Source organism: Pan paniscus, chromosome 11, assembly GCF_029289425.2.
Source record: "Pan paniscus chromosome 11, NHGRI_mPanPan1-v2.0_pri, whole genome shotgun sequence".
NCBI classification, from domain to species: Eukaryota; Metazoa; Chordata; class Mammalia; order Primates; family Hominidae; genus Pan; species Pan paniscus.
Genome location: NC_073260.2, coordinates 4,583,235 through 4,607,829, shown reverse-complemented (window position 1 = coordinate 4,607,829; position 24,595 = coordinate 4,583,235). Strand labels below are relative to the sequence as shown.

The following is a 24,595-nucleotide window of genomic DNA, read 5'->3' as shown; positions in this document are numbered from 1 at the left end:
CACACGTGCACACACCCCACACATGCACACACACCCACACATGCACACTCATACCCCCACATGCATACACGCCACACACACGCATACACACCTATACACACACATATGCACCCCCCATCCCCCATGCACACAGGCATACACATGCACACACCCCACATACCCCCACACACTCCACCCACACACGTGCACTCGCATACACACATGCACTCACACAAACACACAGGCGCACCCACACATCCACCCACACCCCACCGCTCTGTTGATTGCTCCCGTAAGCATGCCCTGCAGCCCTCCATGATGCCTTGAGAAGGGGCTTGGCTGTTGCCATTTATCCAAAGCTGCTACATCCATGTTCTCCAACAACCACATGGAAACAGCACAGCCACGAAGGCTGTCCCTGACTCAGCTCCAGCCCTTTTGCACGACTGATGAGCACATATTGAGCACCCACTGCGTGCGAGCTCTGAGGCTGCAGGCAGGCGGCGCTCCCTGAGGGTATGAGCGTGAGGCTGCTTCACCTGGAGCACTTGGGCTGAGGATAGATCAGACCTCGGCTCAGTGTCCTGAGGCTGCCCACATGTGTGGCCCTGCCTTGCCCTGCTGGGTGCTCAGTCCAGCACCCTCCTACCTTCAGGCCATCGTGGTGAGACTCAGGTGAGAGTCTGCAGCCTGCATTAGCCCGGCTGAGGCACACGTGATCTCCTAAGGAAAATTCCCCCATTCTGGAAGGGTCTTTTGAGAGCTTGGGAATCTTACTCAGAATTAGAGAAAAACAAAGTAGGACCTTGGACAAGCCCTGCATGACCTGCTCAGGAGAGGCTGACGTTGACCCTTTCACTTCCTAGGGTGACCCTGGTCCTTCTGGCCCGCCAGGACCTCCGGGAGACGATGGAGAAAGGGTAGGTATTCTGCCGTCCCTCCGACTGCTCCTGCCTGCCCTGCTCCTCAGTGATTTGGGCAGGAAAACCACAGAAGAGAGGTCCAGGTGTGGGATTGGCCTGCCGCATGTGGAGGGCCAGCTGGGAGAAGGCAGAGGGGGATTCCAGTGGGCAAAGCGATTGATCAGATGCCAAGAGCCTGCGGGGCATTGGAGAGACCCTGACTGCAACGTTTAGTTACTCCATCGGTCCTGCTGATGAATGGAGCTCGGGGCCAGCTCTCAGCTCTCACTGCAGGACGCAGGTGCCCCAAACCCCACTGGGAGGAAAGGTGGCCAGAGCGTTTACTGAGCTCAGCGTCTCTGCTTATCTCGTCCAGATGAGGAGTTAGCTGGAGGCATGTGGGTGGCAGAAAGCTGAGATTTGGAGGAGCAGAAGAGGGTGGGGGGATTGGAAATAACCCTCTGTGGGCCTGGAGGTAGGGGAGCGAGTGGCTGTGGCTGTGGGGCCAGAGCGCAGGAGGGAGCTGTTCTCCAGCATGGACGCACAAGCCGGGGTCTGGTATCTGCCACGCCGTCTTCACGTGTGGAGGCGAAGTGGGATCTCTGGACCACAGCACAGTGGGACTGGGGCATGGGATGCACGAGCCTGTGGGTTTCCAAGCTCTTCCCTGCGGGCACCGCAGTCACTCAGACGCCTTCTTTGTATGTGAGAGGTGTTTAGGGGGAAAGCTTTAAGGAGCTCTGGAGGGTGAGAAAGAGGAGCAGCTCCAGGGGCATTTCTGTCTCACCAGCTTTCAGGCTGACATGGACGGGGCACCTGCTCCTGTGTGGGCCTCAGCACGGTCTGCTGTAAGATGAGGAAGGAGAGAGGGACCCTTCTAGATGTCAGTGCTTCTTGATTGAGAGGACGTGTGTGTGTGTGTGTGTGCGTGCATATGTGTGGCTGTGTGCATGTGTATGTGCAGGGAGTGCACGTACCTGTGTGCATGCATGCATGCATGGCTGTGTGCATGTGTGTGTATGTGGACAAGCATGTGTGTATGGCTGTGTATGCATGTGCATGCACAGGGTGTATGTGTGTGCACAAGCATGTGAGCATGGCTGTGTATGCACGTGCACGCACAGGGTCTGTGTGTCCATGTGTGTGTAGGCATGTGCAGGCAGGCTGTGTGTGAGCATACATGCTTGCATGTGTGAGGCGGGCGGGAAGGTGCAGTGGTGCTTTGGCGAGGGACAGCATTTGCAAACAGCCTGTGGGTTGAAGCAGTGAGCCAGGGAGGCATTCCCTTCTGCAGCCAGGAGGAAGCCTCTTGCTTTACTTTCCAGGCTGTTTAGGACCCCGGCAGGGACACCTGGTTCCCCAGAGGGTGGCCCAGGGGATCTTGTGACTCTCCCCTGATGCCCTGTCCTGCCCCAGAGGCTGTCATTCAAGAAGGTCACCAAATCCTTTCAATTAGATGATCTTTCTGCCCAGCCTTTCCCTCTGGAGAGCTGTGGCATGTGAGCTCCTGAGCCGGCATCTCAGAGCCTGCAGGCTTCACCTGCAGTGTCTGCACACCTAGCAGCTGGCTGAGAGCGAGGACATTCCAGGCCTTTCCGGCTGGTACCAGAGCTGGTAAACCTGGCGTATGTGAAGCAGCCCCAAGCCAGAGAACCCTTGTGCACCACTGAGGGGAAGCTGGTGTCCAGGCTAACAGCTCATTTCTCTAACCTTGCCTTTTTTCTCCTCTGCAGGGTGACGACGGAGAAGTTGGGCCCAGGGGGCTGCCTGGGGAGCCCGTAAGTCTGTGAGCTGAGTGGGACGGTGGGGGCTCAGTGTGGAGAAAGGCTTTGTCCAAGGCTCCTGCTGGAGCAGGATCTGGGATCAGCCAGGAGCTTAGAAGAGAGAGAGCTCGACCTGAGAACAGACGGACCTGGGCATCTCCCAGGGAAACCAAAGAGAGGAGGCACAGGCCAGGCTGGCTGGCAACTCTAGGAGGAAGTCTGAGCCTGCCTACAGGAGCAAGCCTGGCCCTCAAGGGTTGTTGTGGGGGTCCAGGGGCAGCGTGGTGGGGTCTGGGGGCATTGTGGGGAGTCGGGGGCAGTATGTGGGGTCCATGGGCATTGTGGAGGGTCTGAGGGCATTGTGGTGGGGTCCAGGGTCAGTGTGGGGTGTCCGAGGGCATTGGGGGGGTCCAGGGGCATCATTGGGAGGGTCCGGGGTCAGCATGGGTGGGTACAAGGGCATTGTGGGGGGTCTGAGAGCATTGTAGGGGGTCTAGAGGCAACATGGCAGGGTTCAGTGGCATCATAGGGGGTCCAAGGGCATTGTGGGGGGTCAAGGGAGAAGCATGGGAGGTCTGAGGTCATTATAGGGGGTCAGGGGGCGGCATGGGGGGTTCAAGGGCATTGTGGGGGATCTGAGTGCATTGTGAGGGGTCCCGGGGCAGCACAGTGGCATCCAGGGGCATTGTGGGGGGGTCACACACCTGAATCAGCCCGAGCTTGGGCCCGTTTCAATGGCCACCCTTCCAGAGGCAGATTCCTCCAGCAGACTCTGCCCCAGCCCTGGGCATGGGAAAGCTCTTCCCTAAGCAGACATATATTTAGGCCCAGAGCAAATTTCCTGATGGATAGGACATTAATTACTATTCATTTACTGTTGCTTTAAAGCATCTCTTTTCTCATAGCCAAGTCAGCCCGGCTGCGTGCGTCAGGTGGTGCTAATTGATGAGAAATATAGCAGGCACTGCATAGAGGAGGCAGGGGTCGGCGCCTGCAGACTCATTTGGGACTAAATTATACCCCAGATGTCTGATTAGCCTCTAAGGAGAATTCATCAACTCCACTCTCTCCTTAACACATGTCCAAGTAATACCTTCTGGGCTGTTAGCTTCCAAGAAACGTTGCTATAACTAGGTATTAAAATAACGAAGGAAACATTTAAGAGGCAGTAAGTGGGGGAAGGAGTTCTCTTCTACAGAATCTGAAAAGGTTCTGTCAAAATTAAGGGCACTTGAAGTCCACGTACCTGGGGTGAAGCCTCTGTAATTCTCCGTGGGTGGGGGGTGTGAGTGCCCTGTGGCAGGCAGTTCTCCCGGAATCTCACTCCACCTGCGGTAAAGGGGAGGTTCTGCACGAGCCTCGCCGACCGGGGAGGGCGTGCCAGCTCTTGCCCAGAGTAGCGTCCTGGAAAAGATCTGTACCCCACGCCTCCTTCTGCACATTCAGTCTTGGGGTTCCCACCAGGGACTAGTTTCGCCTGATGCTCTCCTGCCCGCACCCTCTGACCCTGTGATATCATAAAAACAGTCGTATGTCGCTGCGGAGGGGAATTCAGGAGCGAGCCGGTAATGAGGATAGGGCACAAGGGCCCCGTGCAGTGGAATGTAATAGCGTGGTGATTCTCTGGGGGAGCGTCTGTGCTCACCTGCCCCAGCAAGTGTCAGAGGAGCCGGTCAGCTTGAAAGCCCCCCTTTCCCTGAGGGTGGCCTGTGGTGTCCTCTCTGAGTTCTCACCAATTCCAGACACCTGCCCCTGGTTCCCAACACCAGGGTGGGGTGGAGTGAGGCAGCGCAGCAGGCTGGGAGGGAGTCTGGGCCTCACTCCTGGGGGGCCAGGAGGCCTGAGTCACCAGCTGGGGTTCTGGGTGGAGTCAGGGCCAAGTGGGCATAGGGGACAGAGAGGAGGGCTGGGATTTCTGCCCGAGTTTAAATCCTATTTTCCCTTTCCTCTTTCAGGGGCCACGTGGTCTGCTTGGGCCGAAGGGGCCCCCTGGTCCTCCCGGACCTCCCGTAAGTCCCATTACCGCCCTGCTTGTCTGCCCCCATCTCGGCCTTTGAGACCCCGCCTCCCAGCCGGTGGACACTTGGGCACAGGGGCAGCAAGTCCGTGCTGGCCCCTCTGACGCCTGCCTGCTGCCAGTGTGAGGCGTGAGCGGGACACTGATGTTCAGACGCTGTAGACACGGCCCCAGCAGGTGTGGCCTTGCAGGTGGAGGCCCGAGGCTGCCGGCCTCACGCCTCCGCTTCACCTTGGCTGCACTTCCTCCTGGCAGACAGCATGTGCTATTTCAGTTATAAGCAGAACTTCCAGCAGCTTCTGTGAACATTCTGGAAGGAGGCTGAAGCCCTTGATTCCAGTGGGGCTGTGTCCCGGTGGGCAGCTCCCCCAGGGCCAGGCCTGCCCCCTTCAGCCTTTCCAGCCCCGTGACCTGGTTTTCTAGAATCTGAGGCCTGCCCCGTGGAATGCTGGGGCCTGGCAGTTCAATTAACCTTTAGCTGAGGGTTACTGGGGCTGATCAGTGGACCTCTGGGAAGGGATTTGGAGTCAGGTCCTTCCCTTCCCCAGAGAGCATCCCGTCCTCTGATTCGTTGTGGGATGGGCGTCTGAGCTGAGTTGAGTGGGATTTTCCTCTTGAGCACTGTGAGTTCTTTCTCATTCAATTACATGTTTTTCTTCTTAAAATCGTACACAGGGTGTCACGGGTATGGACGGCCAGCTGGGGCCAAAAGGAAATGTGGTAAGTCCCTGGGGTCCCGTGGCCTGGCTTCAGGGGCATTTTCCCTGGGCACACTCCTTGCCTGGCTAGGGAGGTCCATCGCTGTCCACATCAGCTGGGAACATGAAGGGCAGGTTGCAGACCCTCTGCTATGGTGCCCACCCTCCAGTGGTGAGTGGCACCTGGAGACTTTAGCATGATGGGGTGACTTGGGAGTTTTCTGCCCAATAAATCATTTCTGGTCAGTTCCTCTCACGTGTTCCTTCCTGGTCGGATGTCTGGGCGTATTTGCGTAAACGAGTTAGTGCTCACTCCATCAGAGTCAACCTCCACAGCCTCAGAGGCGCTGAGTCCTGGGGCTGCTCTCTGTGGTGGGACCCGGCCGCCTTTCCCTTCCCCCTGGCATCAGGCAGTGGGGAGCAGTTTGAAAGGATGGGAGGCCAGTGAGGGGGCACACGACACCCAGGAAGGGGATACAGTTCCCAGAGCCCCCTTCAGTGCCTTTGCTCTTGTCTCCTGTAGGGTCCCCAGGGAGAGCCTGGCCCCCCAGGACAGCAGGGTAATCCAGGCGCCCAGGTAAGTGAGCCTGAGAGAGGCAGCTCGCGGGGATCCGGCCGTGGGAGGCACACGTCTCCAGTCCGGAGCCCTGGGAGGAAGCGGGGAGCTCTGTCCCCTCCAAGTAGCAGCCCCTCCCCTTATCTGGAGGGAGACTAGGACCTGGGTTGGTGCCTGGATGAGGGAGACATCAATGAGAAGATGGACAGATGGCAGGGGAGGGTTCTGAGTCAATCAGCGCCCTCACCTTCCCTTTCTGGCTCTTTCTCCTTCTTAGGGTCTTCCAGGCCCCCAGGGTGCAATTGGTCCTCCAGGAGAAAAGGTAGGTGGGCCTGGGCTATGTTGCAGGCCACTGCCCGCCTGCAGGTGGATTCCCTGGCCCCACCCTGGGAGGACCCCTGGTATCCACCAGCTCTCAATGTATATCTTGGTGCTCCCAAGAGACGCCAAAGCTCAGAGTGCCAAGAACTGGGCCAGAAGCATGAGGAGGATCTTGGATCCGTGTCTCATTGATTCATACGCTTATTCATTCATTCATTCTCTAGTGTGTATAGGGGTTGCTGGATTTAGCAAGGAACAAAAATACAGGCCACGCAGTTAAATTTGAACTATTGTGTGTCTGAAATTCACATTTAACCGGGCGTCTTGTTTTGTTGTTGTTTATTTTGGTTTAGTTTAGTTTTGCTAAATTTGGCAACCTGACTGTATCTCCAGAGCCTACTGTGTCCTAGGCCCTGGAACGAGAGCTGGAAGTGCTTGCCCTTCTAGAGCTTGTCGCTTAACCAGGCACAAGATAGTTCAGGTAGCTCAAAGTGCCTTGGTTGCGATCAGCAAAAACACCTCCAAGAGGGTGGTTCTGAGTGCATGAGAATCCCCGGGGGGCCTGAGAAACACAGAGGGCTGGGCTGCTGCCAGGCCTGGGACCTTCCAGGAGCTGCCGTTTATGGGATACGGAGGCTGTGGGCCTTACACTGCGGGATGCCCCGCCCCGCCCTGGGGTGTTGGTGTGAACAGACCCGGGAGGACAGGGTGGTGGGAGCACTTGAAGAAGGCACAGCACTGTAAGAGCAGAGGAGGCCGGATGATGCCCCCCCGGCCCCAGCATGCAGCAGGTGGATGTGGAGAAGAATGGGGGCACTTGGTGGACTGATTCCGTTCCTACAGCAGAACCTGAAGGTGCTGAGAACAGTGGAGCCGCCTCCTCCTGGGCGCTACCGTGGCTGCACGCCTCACAGCCAGGGACCCAGTGCCTCTGACCACACTTCTCAGCAAATGCTGTGTGGGCAGAAATGTTGAAAAGTAACCTTGGGGGCCTGCGGAGAGGTCAGGTGAGCCTAGGGAGGGCATCTCCTCATGGAGTCTCTGGTTTGTTCTAGGGTCCCTTGGGGAAACCAGGCCTTCCAGGAATGCCCGGTGCCGACGGACCCCCGGTGAGTAGCCCTGCCCACCTCATCCCTCCATACTCTCCCCACCTCCACCCTGCGGATAGGGCTGCAGGCCCAGGCTCTTTGGGGTTGTTGTTGGATGGCATTGACGCATTCTGGCTCTGTTGATGAAGACCTGTTTGGTCTCCAGCTGGACTGCTTGGTCATTCTTGGGTTCTGGACACCCTTAACATCATGGGTTTTAATCAACGAGTGGCGATTGCGCGAGTAGGAATATTAGCTATTTATTAGGGTGTGCTGATTAATTACCGGAAGTCAGGCCTGCGTGCTGAGCCGTGAGGAGGGCTGGGCTGGGCTCCAGGCCATCGCTTGCGTCCCCAGGGTGGGAAGCGAAGAGGCAGGGTACGTGGTGTGTATTTTTAGTGTTCACACACTGAGAAGGGAGGTGGTGAGCAAACGCGTTTGCAGTGTGTGCGCGCACAGCTGTGGAGCCAAATTAGATTCTGCCTGGAAATAGCGAGTTGGTGACAAATCCAATCTGTGTCTAAGCTGTGTGGAGGGGGGAGGTGTGAGGAAGTAGAACACACTCAGAATGCGTGCGTGCGTGCACACGTGCATGTACATGAGTGTGAGCTGATTTGCGCCCACACCCTCTGTAAGTGCCTGCTGTGGTTTTGGTTTTGATTATTCGGTTAATGCTGAGTCTGTTTCACAAACAAGATTAGCAGAATTAATTATTGAAGATGCAGTGTGCTTTATGGTTTTAATAACACTGTTAAAAACTAAACAATGAAGTTAAATATGTTGATGATTATCGGTGACTGCTCACCACGCAGCATCCCTCAGGCCGAGTCAGTCGGCCCAGTGACTCCCACATCACAAACTGCCCTTTCTTGGTCAGAAGAAGCAGAGTGGAGCCTTCTCATCCCCACGCGGGCAGCTGTGGGGCCCCGCGGTCACCTGGCCACATGGGAGTTTGCATACTGAGTGGTTCATCCTTTCCAATGTGTTATTTGTGTCCTTTAATTTACATTTATATTTCATTGCCCTTTCTAATGATCAGAACAGCACATCTTGTTATAGAAAATTAGGAAAATAAATAAAATTACAGTAAAATTATAGCCACCTTTGATCTCATCTCCTGATTTAGCCATTGACAGCGGGTGGACATGTGTCCTTCCAGGCTATTTTTCTGTTCCCGTGCTGCTGGCTGTGGTGTCCATGGAGTATGGGCCACAATCTGTGGGGACAGTGGCTGGGCCCAGAGCCCTGTGGGGAGGAAGGGGACCTGGGTGTGAAGCAGGCCACACGAGGAAGGGGGCCTGGGTGTGAAGTGGGCTGTACCCCTTTCCTTCTGCGGGGAGGAAGGGGGCCTGGGTGTGAAGGTGGCTGCACCCCTCTTTCCTTCTGCGGGGAGGAAGGGGGCCTGGGTGTGAAGTGGGCTGTACCCCTCTTTCCTTCTGCGGGGAGGAAGGGGGCCTGGGTGTGAAGTGGGCTGTACCCCTCTTTCCTTCTGCGGGGAGGAGGGGGGCCTGGGTGTGAAGTGGGCTGTACCCCTCTTTCCTTCTGCGGGGAGGAAGGGGGCCTGGGTGTGAAGTGGGCTGTACCCCTCTTTCCTTCTGCGGGGAGGAAGGGGGCCTGGGTGTGAAGTGGGCTGTACCCCTCTTTCCTTCTGCGGGGAGGAAGGGGGCCTGGGTGTGAAGTGGGCTGTACCCCTCTTTCCTTCTGCGGGGAGGAGGGGGGCCTGGGTAGGAAGTGGGCTGTACCCCTCTTTCCTTCTGCGGGGAGGAAGGGGGCCTGGGTGTGAAGGGGGCTGCACCCCACCTTCCTGACAAGATCATTCTCTCGGCCCTCAGCTGACCTAACTTGTTCTCCCTGGAATTCCCCTCCCCATGTTGAAACCTCCAAAGAATTGGGGTCCCTAAGGAGCCTGCAGTTTCCTTTTATATTCTTTGGGGGAAGGAAGGGCCTTTAAGATGTCCCTTCCCCAGCCCGAATTTAAACCTTAAAATGTGAGCGTAGGTGGACCCCATTCACGTGAAGGTGCTTCGAGCAAAAGGAAGCAAAGGGTAGGCCCAAAGACAGCCCCAGCCATCTCGCACGAAAATCTGGAGGAAAGAAAAGACGTTTAAAAATTCTCCTTTACAAAGGCAGCACATTGAGGGTAAACCCTACAGAGAGAGCGGTTTCTTTTTGCACAGAGGGTAAACCCTACAGAGAGAGCGGTTTCTTTTTTTCTGTTTTGGTTTTGGTTTCAAAGAAAGGAAGATTGCCTTAAAATCCATCAAGAGGTATGAGGCACTTCAGAGCAGACTCAGTGCCTAGAAATATGTTGTTGAATAATTCCTGATAGCACACGCTGGGGAAATGGCTAAGTGAATTATGGCTCAGTGGAATATTACAGAGCCAGTAAGAATTGAATTTAGACAAATGCTCCGTGACATGAGAAAAATGCTCACAGTGTAATATTAAATTAAAAATAGATCTACCATGCCAATGGCCCATGCATATATGCAGAGACGACAGATGATTCTATCATACAATTAGCCACAGCCACTCCGAGCGGTGAGGTGATGAAGGATTTTAATTCCTCTTCCAGTTGCCTAATTGCCTACGATGAACATACGTTACTTTTTTAATCAGAAAATATCAAATACAAATAATGTAAGCTTTATTATTTTCCCATTACAGAAGCACTGCTCATTACAGAATATTGGGAAACACACACAAGTAGAAAGAAAGGGGAAAGCGGCCCTGCCCGGCTTTGCAGGAAAATCAGTCACGGTTATCTTGTTACGTTTCCTTTCTGCCTTTTCCTGTTCAAAGATTTTTAGTAAGGGAGCTTTGTGCTTCCCCCCACTGCTTTACTCTCATTCTCTATCTGTAACTGAAAATATACCTAAAGGAATTTGGCCTGGATGGGAATGGAGGCCGCCATGATGCCGGCCGCTAACTCTGCTTGGTGCTCCCTGGGTGGGCGCAGTTCTGAGCCCCTTGCAAACGCTCTGTGCGTCTCCGCAGCGGCGCTGTGTGCAGGTGTGCTGTTATCTCCAGCCTGGAACTGAGGAAATGACCACGTGGAGAGGCCTGGGGGCTTCCTCGAGCAGCCGGGGCTGGGTCTGCCCGGTCCAGAGCTGGGCTCTCGGCCCCCCTGCAGATCCACCCACTAGGTCCTTCACAGAAAGGTGTCTGTGGCTGATAGAAACTGTAATAAAGGGCCACAGAGAACCCCTCCTGGCCACCCTGGACCAGGACACCCTCTCGTTGGCTCTGTTCAGGTCCAGCCCGGCCACTCTGAGGTGCTGGCGCCATGAGCCTTGTTTCCGGAAGGCGGCGTGGTGGCCAAGCACGTCCCCTCCCAGCTGGAGCAGCGGGTGGGGTCCCGCAGGGGCCTGGACTTCCTCAAAGCCTCCCTCAAGGGGAACTTTGCGCCCTCCCACTCACTTGCTGCTAGGATAGGCTGTCTGCTAGGATAGGCTGTCTGCAAAGGCATCAAACCCAATTGGACTGCTAATAAAAACTTAAAAGTCACACACAAACCATTTAATTGAGGCAACAAGACTTGGGTCTTCTTAATGCTACTGTGTCTAGAAAGAGTCTCAGATCAACGTTAGGCCACTGAAGGTAGAAGAGCATCTTGCCACCCTCTCGTGTTACCTGAGGAAGCGGGAGGCCCAGAGAGGGCAAGTGACCTGCCCAAGCTCACACAGCAGGTTGAGTGTGTCCAGGAGTAGAACCTGCCCTGCCAGCCTTCTCATCACCCTGCCCGCCTTCTCATCACCCTGCCCGCCTTCTCATCACCCTGCCCAGCCTCTTTCCTGGAATCCTCGTTGGTGGAACTGCATTTCTGCACAGTGAACATTGATGATCTTTCTGCTTTTATCCTGGACGTTTGGCTGACCGATCCTGAGCTCACAGGCATTAAACTGAGTGAAGTGCCTGGGTTGGAAAGTCAGAGAAACCTGCATTCCTAGGGATGGAATTAGTACAGGCCCAGGCAGGCAAGAGACACAGGTCCTTCCTAGAGCCTCGGCTGGGTACCTGTCACATGGGGCATAGGTCCTCACCTTCGCTCAGCTCCCCTCCATCCCCGAGGCCAGGTGGAGACCCGAGGGTGTGGGTCTCAAACGAGGCAGCTGTTTGAAGACTCACGGATGTGCTGGGACCCCTCAGTCAAGTAACACGCCTTAGCCCTCCACTCCGCACCAACCTTGCTTTGCTTTTGGTTCCCCAACAATCAGAGATTCCAAGGTTTGCAGACAGCTCAGCAATTGCTAGTCTGGGAAGCAGGGATGCCGGGAACCTGGTCCCAGCCCATTATTGTGCAGATTCATCTTGTCAGGTGACCTGGGGAAGAGGCCCTTGTTGGCCTTGTCCCCACTCGTGGGTCACTGGTCTGTGGACCTGCACTGGAGGGCGGGGCTGGCTCTGGCCGGGTCAGGAGCCACCGTGCAGGTCACCTGTGCGCTTGGGGGTTGCTGCACACTCCCCCCAAGTCTCTGGCTGTGGCTGGGGTTGGGCCAGGGTCAGGCTTATTGTTCCCATTTTGCAGATGGAGCAGCCGAGGTTCAGGGCCTGGCAGCTCGGGGAGGCCGGGCTGTGCTTGGCTGCCTGGCCAGCTGCCTTCGACTTCTGGTGCTCTCAGTTTTCCTGGGGAGGAAGGGAAATGGGCTCCATGATCATGGATGCTATGCAGGGAGGGGAAGCGAGGGAGGCTGCTTTCTGGAGTGGCACTGACTAATCAATGCTTCTTCTTTTGTGACAGGGACACCCTGGCAAAGAAGGCCCTCCAGGAGAGAAAGGAGGTCAGGTGGGTGCTCGCCACGCCCTCCTACCCTTCAGCATCCAGGCGGGGCGGGTCCAGGTGCTCTGGGCTCAGCCTCTGCTCAGGGACATCCAGCTTGGAAAGGAAGGAGCCGGGGACACTCAGCCCTTCCTCAGGTGTCTCCGCCAAGGGACCCAGCCTGGGGGGGACACAGGCCTTTTCCCCAAGAAGCGGGGCACCCCTCTCTGGGTCAGTGCCCCTCACCCCACCCTCCAGTTGCTGCCCATGACCAGATCGGGTGCCCATGACCAGATGGGGTGTGGGCAGCAGGGCAGTGTCTCAGTGTTCAGCCCTGGCCTTGACTCTGCACAAGCTGGGTGGCCTTTGAGTTTTGGGGAGAGGCTATTATGAATGGGGACAGACCTACCAGGTCATGCTGGTGCCAGGGATGGAGTCTTTCTATGGATGACTGTGTCCGACACTGTGAGCGGCTTGTGGTTCCTCCTGCGGGGCCTGCTGGGCTGCGAGGGTCCCATGCAGCGTGTCCACCAGTGCCTTCTCCACTGCGATTCATGACAAAGCTGCTGGGCTGCAAGCACCTCTGTGGGAAGAGCCTCCCGTCTGGAGCCAGCGGGGACTGCTCTTGCTGTCCTGGTGTGCACCAACCTTCGTTCACCCCAAGACTGCTTTTCTTGTGTGTTGAAACCGCACACCGAGCTCATGGTCATCGGGAGCCTGGGGCTGAGGGCAGAGGCCCACCTGCTCCAGGGTTCCAGAGGCCCCAGTTGTCACAGGCTCTGGGATCGGGCCTGATTAACATTTATCTCTTGAAGCAGGGCCTGTGCAGGCAAGATGGGGTCTGGGGCCTGGTCCCAGCTCCCCTTGCCAAGGGTGTGGTAGGCCAGGACTGACCCTCCAGGGCAGCAGAGCTAGCACCAGTCTTCACAGGGAGTTCCATTTCCAGTGCCAGGCCTGCTGGGCAGTGGCACTTCTCCAACGTGCTGCCTCTGAGACCCAGAGCGGTCTGAGATTCGCCGCTTCTGCCCCGCTCCCTCTCCTGAAGGTCGCAGCAGCCACTGGGGTGAACCCTCCCCTCGGCCCTTGGCTTCCGTTCACCATGGGAGACCCAGTTCCCGCTGCCTCCAGTGGGGAGTTTACCAGCCCTCCTCCCTGGGCAGAGCTTCTTATCATCAGAGGTGGAGGCAGCACCTGGGGCGACCAGAGCTCGCACAGCGCCCGGAACTGGTGCTGACAGGTGGTTGGCACTTGGAGCCCACAGCACAGGCCCACTGTTCTGAGAGCTGGCTTTTCAACTGGAACGAGAGGCATTCACTTACTCCCTGGGACTTCTGAGTTCCTCTATGTGCCAGGCATCCCATTAGCGATGGGATACAGCAGGGAGCAAGGCAGACCGGGCCCGGTCCTCAGAGCTGCAGCCTTGCAGAGGAGGCCATCAAGCCCATCCTGTCTGGGAGCTCCAGCCGCTGCGGTGACACCATGTGGAAAGGGGGCTGGGAGGGAGGGGGTGGGAGCCGTTCGTCATGCTGGAGTCTTGGGCTGGGGGCATGGCGGCTGGATGCCCACCCCCATGAGCTGTAGATGAGCATCGGCGAGGCCCTTGGCTGCTGGAGGATGTCTCTTCCCTGTCTAGCAGCCTTGTCCCTTCTCCCAGCCGGAAGCTCTCCTGATTTATTCCAAGGACCTTAGGCTGGGAATGCATTTCTTTAGGGACAACACTCCTTGCAGAGTTCCAACGCTGACCTTTCACCGTCTCACTGTTCCCCTAGCCTATCCCTTATTTCCCTGACTGCCGGGGTGGGGCCAGCGTTTGCTTCACCTCTGTGTCCCGCTCAGCATGAGACACAGCCACACCTCCACTGTCAGTACAGGCTGTGAATACCTGTGCGAGTCTCCCACGGGGAGCCTCTCTGGAGGCTCTGAGCCAGGATGTTCGCCCTGCTCTCAGCAGGAGGGGTATGCCGAACTCTGGAGTTTCCTGATGTTCCCCAGGCACCTCCACACTGGCATGGGGCTAACGGTCTTTTTCTCTTTGGTTTTAGGGTCCACCTGGCCCCCAGGGTCCGATTGGCTACCCAGGTCCTCGAGGAGTCAAGGTGAGAGAGACTCACGCCACTCCAGGTCGTCCTGGAGGTCAGGGTTGGGACTGTGGGCCTTGGCGTGGCTGGTTTTAGGGAATTGTCTGTGGTTTAATGTCCCTGCCATTCAGTCTGGAGTAGCCCAGTCCTCCCAGTCACTTGTGTGGACGCTAGGTCTCAGGACAGCGGGCCTGAGCAGGTGAGGGTGTGACCAGCCGGAGTCAGGAGGGCTGATATGGAGCGCAGGACAGTCTGCAGTCTGGTGACGAAGCCAGGGGCGCGCTGGCGGCCATCTGTCAGGACGGGACACGTCCTTTTGCTTCTTGCCTCTTTTATTGTTGCCATTTGTCAGGCTTCTGCCACTCTCCTCGCAGACAGCAGATCCCTGCTGAGGCCAAGAGCCTGGCCTCTTTCCTGGGGAAGCTCGGAAACATTTCTTCCCAGCCATTTGCACATTCCGAGTGAGAAACAGAGTCTGTCTCCACCGATAGCATCTGGGCGGGCCAGCGCCGTCGCAAGGCGGAGTTCATGGGAGCTGTCCATTTCTTCACAATCATTCGTGTTTCTGCCATGACGGGCTCTGACAACCTCATTACATGGGCTGCACAGCTCCAGAGCAATATCCCAGACACAGGTCCCCTCTGTCACAGCCCAGCTAACTGTGTTTGCTCTGAGCTGGGTAATGCAATCTCGAGTTGTGCTGCTCTCTGAACACGGCACGTTCTGTGTAGACAGACATACCCCTAGGCGCAAGCGGACCAGCTGTCTTCTTCCTCTGAGAATGGGGATTTGCAGTATCTTAAAGGCTCATGATGATTCTTTCCTTCGAGATGCCTTTAACTGGTTGTGAAGGAATATGTCTGTATATATAGCAACTAGTCAAGCTTGAGGGATTTGTAGAAATGACTCACCAGCTCCCCTGCCCCTCACCTCCCTGGTCTGAAGGGCTTTATGCTTTTCAAACATTGTTGCACATCAGAAGTGTGTGGCCGCCCTGGGGCATGGAGGCCAACTGGAAACTGTCGTCTGCTCCGAGTCAACCCTCCTGACTCTGGCTGATCACCCCTCACCTGCTCTGAGAGCCCAAGACATCAGTTTTCAGTGACATGCCCCAGATTACACTAAAATCAAGGCTGCTGTCAGAAATCAAACCAGGTTCCAAATCAAGTGCCCCACCCTTGTCCCCGGGAGGCCCCGACTTCCATTTCCCAGGAATGAGGACATTCCAAGTTCACGAGGTATTGAAGAGAGACCTCCCAACGGTTGGGAGCCTTAGGCGAGTCAGGTTTTTCCCTAAAGCCAGCTTCTACCAGCAAAATGCCTAGCGAATTTTATAAGGGTGATAATTTAGTAGAAATGCTGATTATGTGAGTTCTATAGCATGTTTATTTTACAAATTCCTGTCGCATAGCAGAAGCCTCTGCCAACTCCCATACATGGCTAATTGCATAACGCTGCTTCTGTGAGCTAAAAAGGTGTTTGCTTTAAAATGTTTATGGAGAATGCTCTTATCTTGTCTATCTGATTAAAATTCATTCATGACATGAGCAATCCAGTTAGACTTGGAAGCAGAGGGTGGAAGGAAAACCGAGGTTTAAAATTATTTTCATCGGGGAAAAAGTTTCTCATACTCCTGTGCATTTGGAAACGTGAGTGGTGTCGGCGCTTCACGAGTTTGGCCTGGGTGGCAGTGATGGTGGCAGGGCGTGGGCCAAGCTGCCGCCATTTGAGGTGAATAGTCCTTGGTGAGAGGGGGCCCGTTATTTTCCACCAAAGCCCTACCTTCTTCCCAGGAAAAGGTTCTTAGTCCACTGGGGCTGCTATAACAAAAAGACCCTAAAATGGGTGGCTTGTAAACAACAGGAAATTATTTCTCACAGTCCAGGAGGCTGGGAATTCCAAGATCACAGCACCAGCAGATTCAGTGTCTGCGGAGGGCTGCTGTCTAGTTCCTTGATGGTCCCCTCTCACTGTGTCCTCACATAGCAGAAGAGGGGGAACGAGCACCCTGGGGCCTCTGGTAAAGGCATAATCCTAATCACAGGGGCTCCACCCTGTGACCCAGTCAGTCACCTCCCCACAGCCCCACCTCCTAGTTCCATTGCCTCGGGTATTGGGGTTCACCATATGAGTTTTTGGTGGACACAGACATTCAGGCCACAGCAGGCTCCCTTTGTGTTCCTTTGAGTTCACTGACCTTTAGCCCACCCCCAGGCTTCCCTCTGCCTTGCATGTCTGAAGGGGCACCTGTTTAAGCTTGACTGTCAGCAGAGTCAAATCCACCCCTCGTTTAGCCCCCAGCTGCTAGGGGGTTGCCAGGAGGCCCCAAATATGAGTTCACATCCAGGCCTTGGGCGAAAGCCTGTCCCTCTCTGGGCTGTGTGCACATCTGGCCCCAGCCGTGCTGCAGCTCCTGAGTGCTCCTTCCCGGGGCGGCTGGCCGGCCGAGTCACGGATGCCCCAGTCCAGTCCTTCCCAGCCAGGGCCACTTCCTGCATGACTGGGGAGTGCCCTCTAATGGGAGGTGCTGCTCACCCCACCACGGACACAGCAGCCCCAATGTCAACAGCCCCATGGCCAAGAAACCCTGGGAAGTGCTGGTTCTGTCTAGTTGGTCCCATTCCTCCTACGAGGATCCTGAAATGGTAGAACTGTAGGACCCGGAGGGGTCTCAGGAGGCTGCGGCTGGTTCTGTCTAGTTGGTCCCATTCCTCCGATGGGGATCCTGAAACGGTAGAACTGTAGGACCGGGAGGGGTCTCAGGAGGCTGCGGTCCTACCTGCCTGCTCTCAGCAGGGCATGGGCAGGGTGGGAGCAGCAGCGTCCCCCAGCCTGCCCAGCCAGAGGGAGGAGAGCTGGTGCCAATGCCCCCAGGTGCTGTGCCAGGGAGTTTAGTGCTCCTGGGAAATAATGCCAGCCACACAAACCCAGTCCCCCAGGACTCAGGGTAGGGAGGGGCAGCTGGACATCGCCTTGCATTCAGGATCAGACCCTGCTGAGCAGGCTCAACCCTGGTTGTATTCTCAGCCACACCTGCGATTTTCCTGTGCGTTTCAGAGGAAATAAGCAGAATCCAAAGTTGCTCTTCTATCTTGCAAGTATGGTGAGGACTCAAAACTGCCCTAAGAAAAGAAAGTAGCTCATCTCCTAAAAAGCCCTTCTCGGTGGGGTTCTGGGGCTATTGTCTCTGAGGCGATGCTGCACCGTGGTGAGATGGCAGGTGGTTTTCTGGGGCCCCCAGCTCCGTGTCAGCCAGCGTGGCCCTACCTGTTCTCTTTTCAAAACTCTGGGGGCTTCCAGCCAGGATTGCTTTGGAAGAAGGCGTCTGCTGGAAAAAACCACCACCAAGTGCTTAGAAACCACTCGCCTCTCAGCAGCTGGCCCAGCTGAGTCACTTCTCACCTTCCTGGGCTGCCCAGGCCCACAGGTGCTGCCAAGCGTGTGCTGTGCTCAGTGGGGGCAGCGGCCTGCAGCAGGCTGTTCTGAGCCTCCTCGCGGCTTGGCTGGCCGTTCCCACTCAGCCCTGGAATACGCATGCCGTGTTTGTCCGGTGCTTCCTCTCCATCTTGAGGTCCATGTCCCATCTCAGACTGGGGCAGAGACTAGTATAGGAGAGGCTTGTTTGGAGTCGGCCTCCCTGCTTGGGCCAGTGCTGTTTCTGAGCTGTGCCCTGTCCCCCACAAGGCGCTCCATGCTGGCCCACATTAGTGTGCCAAGTGCCAGGCCAGGCGAACCAGAGCTGCTCCGAGCCCACCTTGCCCTCCCGGCTGCCTCCGCCCTGTGCTGGGCATGGAGGGAGGTGTCCCAGGCCTCTCCACTAGTGGTGGCGGCCAGGTGTGAAGCAGACATGACTTCAGCAATGGTGCCTGCAGGTGTAGTGGCAGAGCTCTTGCTTGTCCCCCGTGCTCCAAATCCTCCAGTGATTATGGTTCAGGGCAACCACGCCGCTGCCCTGTCTGCGTGGCTGGAAGTGCCTTGCAGCTGGCACTGGAGTGGAAGGCGTTTCTGCAGTTACATCTGCAGCTCCTTGGCAGGGCCAGGGCACGCAGCCCAAGCCCAGCCACCTCTGCAGAAAGGAGCTCCTCCGTGTCTCCATCCCTTCCCAGAGCCCCTCCCTCTCCAGGACCTGGGGAAAGGCCAGAACTGCCAAGTATGTGGGAAGTTCTGACCACCAGAGGGCAGCCGGCAGCCCCTGCGTCCTCCAGTGCTCTGTGGCCCCGGCTTCAGCCTCAGCCTGGAATCCCGGTGCCGGGGGCAGTGTGGCTTCTCTCTCTCTCTCAAGTCCCATGGGCAGGTGGCCTGAGGTAGCCCGAGGTAGTCTCTCTAGCTAAAAGTCACCCTGCTGGGAGGGCTGAAGTCAGACATTAACAGCAAGGGTGTGGCTGCGTAATTCCACCCCACAGATTTACCTCCACTGCCCCAGGTGCTTGGCACAGTGAGAGTGTCAGAGAAATAGTCCTGGGCCCCGTCCCAGAAACTCCTGTTCAGCAGGGAGGTGGGATGGTGTGTCCTGAACTCATGACAACTGCAACAAATATGTTATCATCATTCATTAGTAATATCACAGTATCATCTCTTCATGTTAACACGGAGTTGAAATACATGGCACTGGGCTTCTGTTTATTGACACCTGCTGTGTGCTGGGTGCTAGGTGCTGTTCTGAGAGCTTAGCAGGCATTTCCCTCCCAACAGTGGTAACGAGGTAAGGGTTGTCGTCCTCTCCACTTCCCAAATGAGGAAACTGAGGCACGCAGGAGTCTGGGGCATTGTCAGAGGCCATGGAGGGGGAGCTGGGACCTAATCAAGTCTGCCTTAGACCTCACTTCCTGCTTCCTCCCCAAACCTCTGAAAGGTGGGGGTGTTTCTAGAAGATGATGCTATAATGGGAAGCAGGAGGGGTGTGTTGGCTGCCGGGTGTGGGCCCTTGGAAGGGCGGGTCCAGAGCTTGGGCTGGAAGGTGGGGGATGGGCTTGGGTCTTTGCATAAAGAATGGGAGTCAGTGGAGTCAGCCCGGGAATTGTGGACACGCTGGGCCTCCTGAGGCCACAGGCAGACATATGGGAGGAAGTGTGTTGAGGGCAGCGCGCTGGCCTCATCTGTCAGCTTCGGCGAGCTCAGCCTGTCTTGACACGCCTGCGACAGCTCTAGAAAGGCTGAGACTTGTAACCATTCACTCCTTTTTCTTTTCCCACCCGCACAGGGGGCCGATGGCATCCGTGGTCTGAAGGGCACAAAGGGCGAGAAGGTAAGTCTGTCCTTGCAGCCGTGGGGCCCCCTGCTTAGTCCGGAGCCAAATTCCAGCCAGCGGGGCCCTCCCACAATGCTTCTTCCATGAAACCAGCTGAGGTGGATGTCGCCTCTGAGTACTGAGGCGAATGGATGCCACTCTGTGGAAAGTGTCTCTGTTTGCAGACGGAAGAACAGTTAAGTTGAGGAGGATAGGCCCTCGGGTCCCCAGGGGCACATCTCCTAGCAGAGCTGAGTGGGTCCAGGGTTTGTACCTCTGCACAAGGAGAAGGCCTTGGCCCCAGAGACAACACACAGCCCCCCACGTGCCTGCAGGGGCCAGTGGACACCTGTCACCCTCCCCACTCCCAGGTGGGCCGCCTTGCATGGCCGCTGGCATGAGGGTCCATTTAGTTGTTAGATGTTCATCCCTGGGCAGCTCAAGCTGCAGAAACTCACAGTGTGCAGCAGAGCCAGGCAGGGAGGGAGAGAGGCCGTGCCATTGGCCATGGTCCGTGGGGGCAGGTCAGGCCTAAGCAGATCACTGTGGTGAAGACAAAGCTAAACTACACCACCATGCATGCCTGCCAGAGTCAGAAGCTTGGCTGCAGCCTGCAGCGGCGACAGCCTGAGCCACATGGAGCTGCGTGGCCGGCCACCTTTCTCTTCTCACTGTGGTGGAAGGAAGCTCAGAGCCAAATCCAAGGCCCAGTTATGACACAGATTTAGGACTCAGGGGCAGCCTCACCGTGCCACCCTCCCCACCGTGGCCTCACGCTCTGTTGTGGGTTCGCCCTGCCATGCCGTGTAGCCATGCAATACTTGCTTTCCATAAGGCATGTTGGTCCCCTTTGCTGGGCAGACCCTGGGCTCTCCCCTGGCCACGGTGGCCTGCGGGGCTGGAGTGCGGGTGCTGGCGTCTGCTGCTAGGATGGTCCACGTGCCGAGACTCCTTATTTGCTACCTGTCGAAGATGTCGCTTGGATCCTTTCTTGTGAAATCTGCCGGCCTTAAAGCCATTCCCGAGGGGACGCATTGAGTGGCCACAACTGAATCAGAAATGATGTGGCAGCAGGAACGCTCTTGTTCCACGGAGTCTGCTGAGCGTGCTTGTCCCTGGTTTCTGTTCTTAGTGTCTGCCCTTGTGGGAGGACCAGCCAGGAGGCCTGAGCCTGTGCCATCTCGGCTCCTTCCCAAGGGCATCCGCACAGCGGAATCCTAAGTCCTCATCCGGGAAAGCTGAGCACTTTGGCCCCTCCAAGAGCACTGCTTTCTACATGGAGTCCGTCGGGGCTTCGGAACACGAGGGCCTAACGAACACAGGGTCCCCATCCCAGAATTCCATCCTGTTGGTCCCCGGGAGGCTCCCTCACCTGAGGACCTTTCATCCTTTTCAAGGTGGCTTCACAGAGTCCAGCTTTGCCGCTTGATCTTGTCACATTTGTCCCTAGCCAGAGACAGGGCTACCTGAGATGATACTGATTGGGCTGTGCAGGGGATGCCTTCTTGCCAGGAGAGCTCCCGCACTGTTCCCGAGGGCCACGCGGGCAGCCCGACATGGTCTGGGGAAGGAGTGGGGCAGTGTCAAGGGACCGTCTTTGTGGACTTCCGCATTATTTGTGGCCGCTGCTCAGCTTCCAGCACTACGTGAACACTGTGAACAAGTGCCTTGAGGCCCTGGGGGCCCTGGGAGCCCTGGGAGCTGGCGCTGGCTGGAAAGGGCTGGATTCTCACTGCACAGAAAGCTGCCTCCCTTGCGTGTGCCCCCAGCCGGGCCTTGAATGTTTACGACCGGCTGAGTCCCCAGATCCTGTCCTTTCACTCTTTTTGGATCAAGATGTAGCCCCTGAATAATGACAGGAAAAGCCCAGCCAAGGGCCCTCTCTCTGGGAGCCACCCGTGCCCTCTGCGGAAGGATCTGAGGGCTTTTGCCCTGTGGTTTCCGGGATGGGGAACGTCTAGACCAGGGACTCAAACGGACAGCAGGGGGCACTGACGCGCGGCAGCCTCACTTGGGTCCCAGGTTCACCAGTAACCCAGGGGTGCGCGGGCCGCTGACTTCCCCCGCCGCCCCCGGCAACACCCCTACCCTTCAGAAAGCACTGCCTGTTACTGCAGTGCCGGCAAGAGCAGGTGTTAGGGATTCTTTGCAGGGGCATTTTCATCCAGCTCCCCGTCCTCAATTGTCACCCCCTTTACCCGTCACTTCAGTGCTGATGGGACGCCACAGAGTGCACTGAGAAATGATACCGGGAGCTCAGGGGCCTGGGCTTGCTGAGGCCTCGCCATGCAGAACATTCAGATTCAAACTGGGCCTGCCCAAGAAGCAGGGACGCAGCTCTCTCCAGCTTCAGAACGTTACAGCTGGGAACGCAGAGCTCACGGGAAAGCCATTCTCGAGGGATGGGCCCCAAGCCCACCCCGTCCGGGCCGTGTGCTGCCCCCCAAGCGTGGGGGACCTGGTGCTGAGTGTGGTTGTTTGGAGCGGGGAAAGGACCGCCAGGGAGGCGGGTCCTCTTGCCTAGACTAAGGCACTCTCTTGTCCCATATTCAGGGTGAAGACGGCTTTCCTGGGTTTAAAGGAGACATGGGCATCAAGGGTGATCGGGTGAGCATCTCAGGTTTGGGATTTGGGCTGGGGAAAGCTGGGTGGGCTTGGCCGTGTGGGAGGGGGTGGGGATGTTTGCCGCCACAGGGCAGCTTCTCAGAATGGAGGTAAACTCTTGGTAGCGATTCCTGGTGGGAAGGGGACAGTGGCCTGGAGCCCAGGGGCCGACTCTCTCCAGCTCCTCTTCACCTCCTCCTCCTCAGTTTGCCCCTTGGGGACTGGGAATAACCTGTGGTCGCCAGCTCCTCCGCCCGATGTCCCACACAGGGGGTCAGGGGGGCTGGGTTCACTTCTGACTGCACCTGTGGACTGCAGAGTTACTCACCTGACTCAAGAGGGATAAGTGGTGCCTGGGAAGAGAAAGGAGAGCAGCTACGGAAATGACCCAGCCTACCAAAGGAGCGCAGCTGCTGCCCAGGCCACAGGGCCGGCGCCCACAGGGCAGCACGCGACGTGGGTCTAGGATCCCTGTGAGCCTGGGGAGCGTCCTGGTCCCCAGACAGTTCTTCAGGGTCCCTGGGACTCCCACACAGTCCTGTGGTCTCTGATTTTGGCTCAGGAGACCTGGCTTATTTTTAAATGAATAATTTAGCTCAGCTCCAGAGAAAGTCGGTGGGTGCTGGGAGGGACTGGGGCTTGCCGGCAACCACAGTAAGTGACGGGCTGCACGTTCCTGTAATTAAAGAGAAGGTGACCCAAAGGGCACGAAGGAAGGGTAGGGAGCTCTTAGAGCAGCCAGGGTGGCCAAAAAACTCTTGGAGGTTTCCCCAGTAACCTCTCAGTGAGCAGAAGCCCAGCAGAAGGAACCGAAGACGCCTCGGCCTCCGGTGGGCACAGCCGTGGTGACAGCTGTGCACGCACCGGGACGGACATCTGTCGGCTGCAGCAGGGCTGTCACCCAGCTGCCGCAGTCGTCGCCCTGCAGCACCGGCTCGCAGGTGGCTTTCCAGAACAGGAAAGCCCCACACACTTGGTACTTCGTCCCGACCTGGCAGGCAAAAGGCAGAGGCAATCTGCACCTCTGTGGGAAGGAAGGGGGAGGAAGGAGGGGATCTGTTTCGCAATGTTGTCCCAGTTAAGTTGCTGCTAAAGGCACCCATTCTAGAAGTTCTTTCCTAGTGGAAGGCTCCTGAATCCCCACATCCCAGCGGCTTCTCGGTTTGATGGTGAAAGTCCTTTTCTCCTCCTTTCTGATGCCTCTGTTCACACATGTGGCGTCCACGTGACGAGGGTGCAGCTTCAGAAGAGATGACACACGTTCCCGTGCCAGGGCTCCGAGAGTGGAGCTCTCGTTGCCATGGGACGAGGGTGGGATGCAGGGGTGGGACCCATCCTGAGCCCAGGGAACAGGACCCCATATGCGGACCTCTTCAGAGAGCACAGCCTGGCACTTTGCACCTTCTCGGTGCTCTGTAAATGTGTGCCGGATTATTTTGTTGAACTAGAGGAACACCTCTTAGGGACAGAGAGTTCCTGACCCGATGACAGATTAGAGCCTCAGAATTAGGAAGTTATTCATTTTTCTCTATCTGAGCAATACACATTTCTATTGTGGGCTTGCACCACTGCTTTACAGCTGCTCTTAGAGACAAATGATCAGAGGAGGATCCATCCATTGCTGGACAAAGAGTGCCGGGAAGGGCATTTAGAGACTATGCCGTGGCGCTACCATTGCCTGGGCAGGCTCCAGAGCCCTCTCCCCTTTCTGAGCCCTGAGCTCCCAATCTGTAACTTGAGGAAGTTGGACGAGGCGGAATTTAAGCCCGTCTGTTCCTGGGACGCCTCCTGAGGCCCTCCCGTGTGCTCGTTATGCCCAGGTAACTGCCCCATCCAGGGCTGGGGTCCACTTCCATACCTCCTGGGGTTTCAGAAGCAGCAGCAGCTCCCAGTCACTCTGCTCTATTTGGAGAAACAGCAATTCAGAGCTACTATTGTTAACCAAAGTTATTTTAGCTAAGAGGCACTCAATTTAGAGAAGGTAATTGGGAAGTAGGAGCCTGCAGCCTTGAGAAAATAAATAGCAGGCAACCTCAGTGCAGAGACCAGCTTCCGCAGAGCCCGGGAGCCTGGGAATTCGCGGTACAATGCGCTCGCTTTGTCAGTGGCTCTGGGAGCAGCTCCGTGGTCTGAGTGAGGCCGAGCTGGTGGAGCAGCTCTGACCACAGGGTGCCTGTGACCTGTCCCCTTGCTCCTTGCTCTCAGAATGGTGGTGGAGAATAGTGTGTGTGTGGGGGGTGTGGTTTTCTCACCTCCTCTTTTCTGGCTTGCAGGGGGAGATCGGCCCACCCGGTCCCAGGGGAGAAGATGGCCCTGAAGGCCCAAAGGGTCGCGGAGGCCCCAATGGTGACCCCGGTCCTCTGGGACCCCCTGGGGAGAAGGTTTGTGATGTGGGACGTTCAGCCACTTTCTTGGGAGGGATCTGACAGGCCCTTCCCCATGGCCTCAGGCTCCCGTTGGCTGTGGCTGCCCTAGGCATGGGGTGGGGGTGATTCCTGAGCGGGCTCCTGTCTCCACCCTGGGTTCTCGCTGCTGTTCCTATGAAGCTGTTGGTTGAATGATGACCCTTTCCTTGTCCCGGGTTCGCCCCTTCCCAGCCCTCC

General features: G+C 56.8%; 1 protein-coding gene across 2 annotated transcripts in view; it reads left to right on the top strand.

The window, feature by feature from the left end:
- COL5A1 (collagen type V alpha 1 chain) overlaps nt 1-24,595 on the top strand; it is a 208,283-nt gene that overhangs the window by 123,759 nt on the left and 59,929 nt on the right. For both annotated transcript variants that reach the window (XM_034929444.4, XM_034929443.4), the window contains exons 19-30: nt 846-899; nt 2,615-2,659; nt 4,600-4,653; nt 5,337-5,381; nt 5,883-5,936; nt 6,193-6,237; nt 7,292-7,345; nt 12,066-12,110; nt 14,126-14,179; nt 19,362-19,406; nt 21,942-21,995; nt 24,266-24,373. In XM_034929444.4, the coding sequence (XP_034785335.2) occupies nt 846-899; nt 2,615-2,659; nt 4,600-4,653; nt 5,337-5,381; nt 5,883-5,936; nt 6,193-6,237; nt 7,292-7,345; nt 12,066-12,110; nt 14,126-14,179; nt 19,362-19,406; nt 21,942-21,995; nt 24,266-24,373 (657 nt within the window). The remainder of the gene's footprint in view (nt 1-845; nt 900-2,614; nt 2,660-4,599; nt 4,654-5,336; nt 5,382-5,882; nt 5,937-6,192; nt 6,238-7,291; nt 7,346-12,065; nt 12,111-14,125; nt 14,180-19,361; nt 19,407-21,941; nt 21,996-24,265; nt 24,374-24,595) is intronic.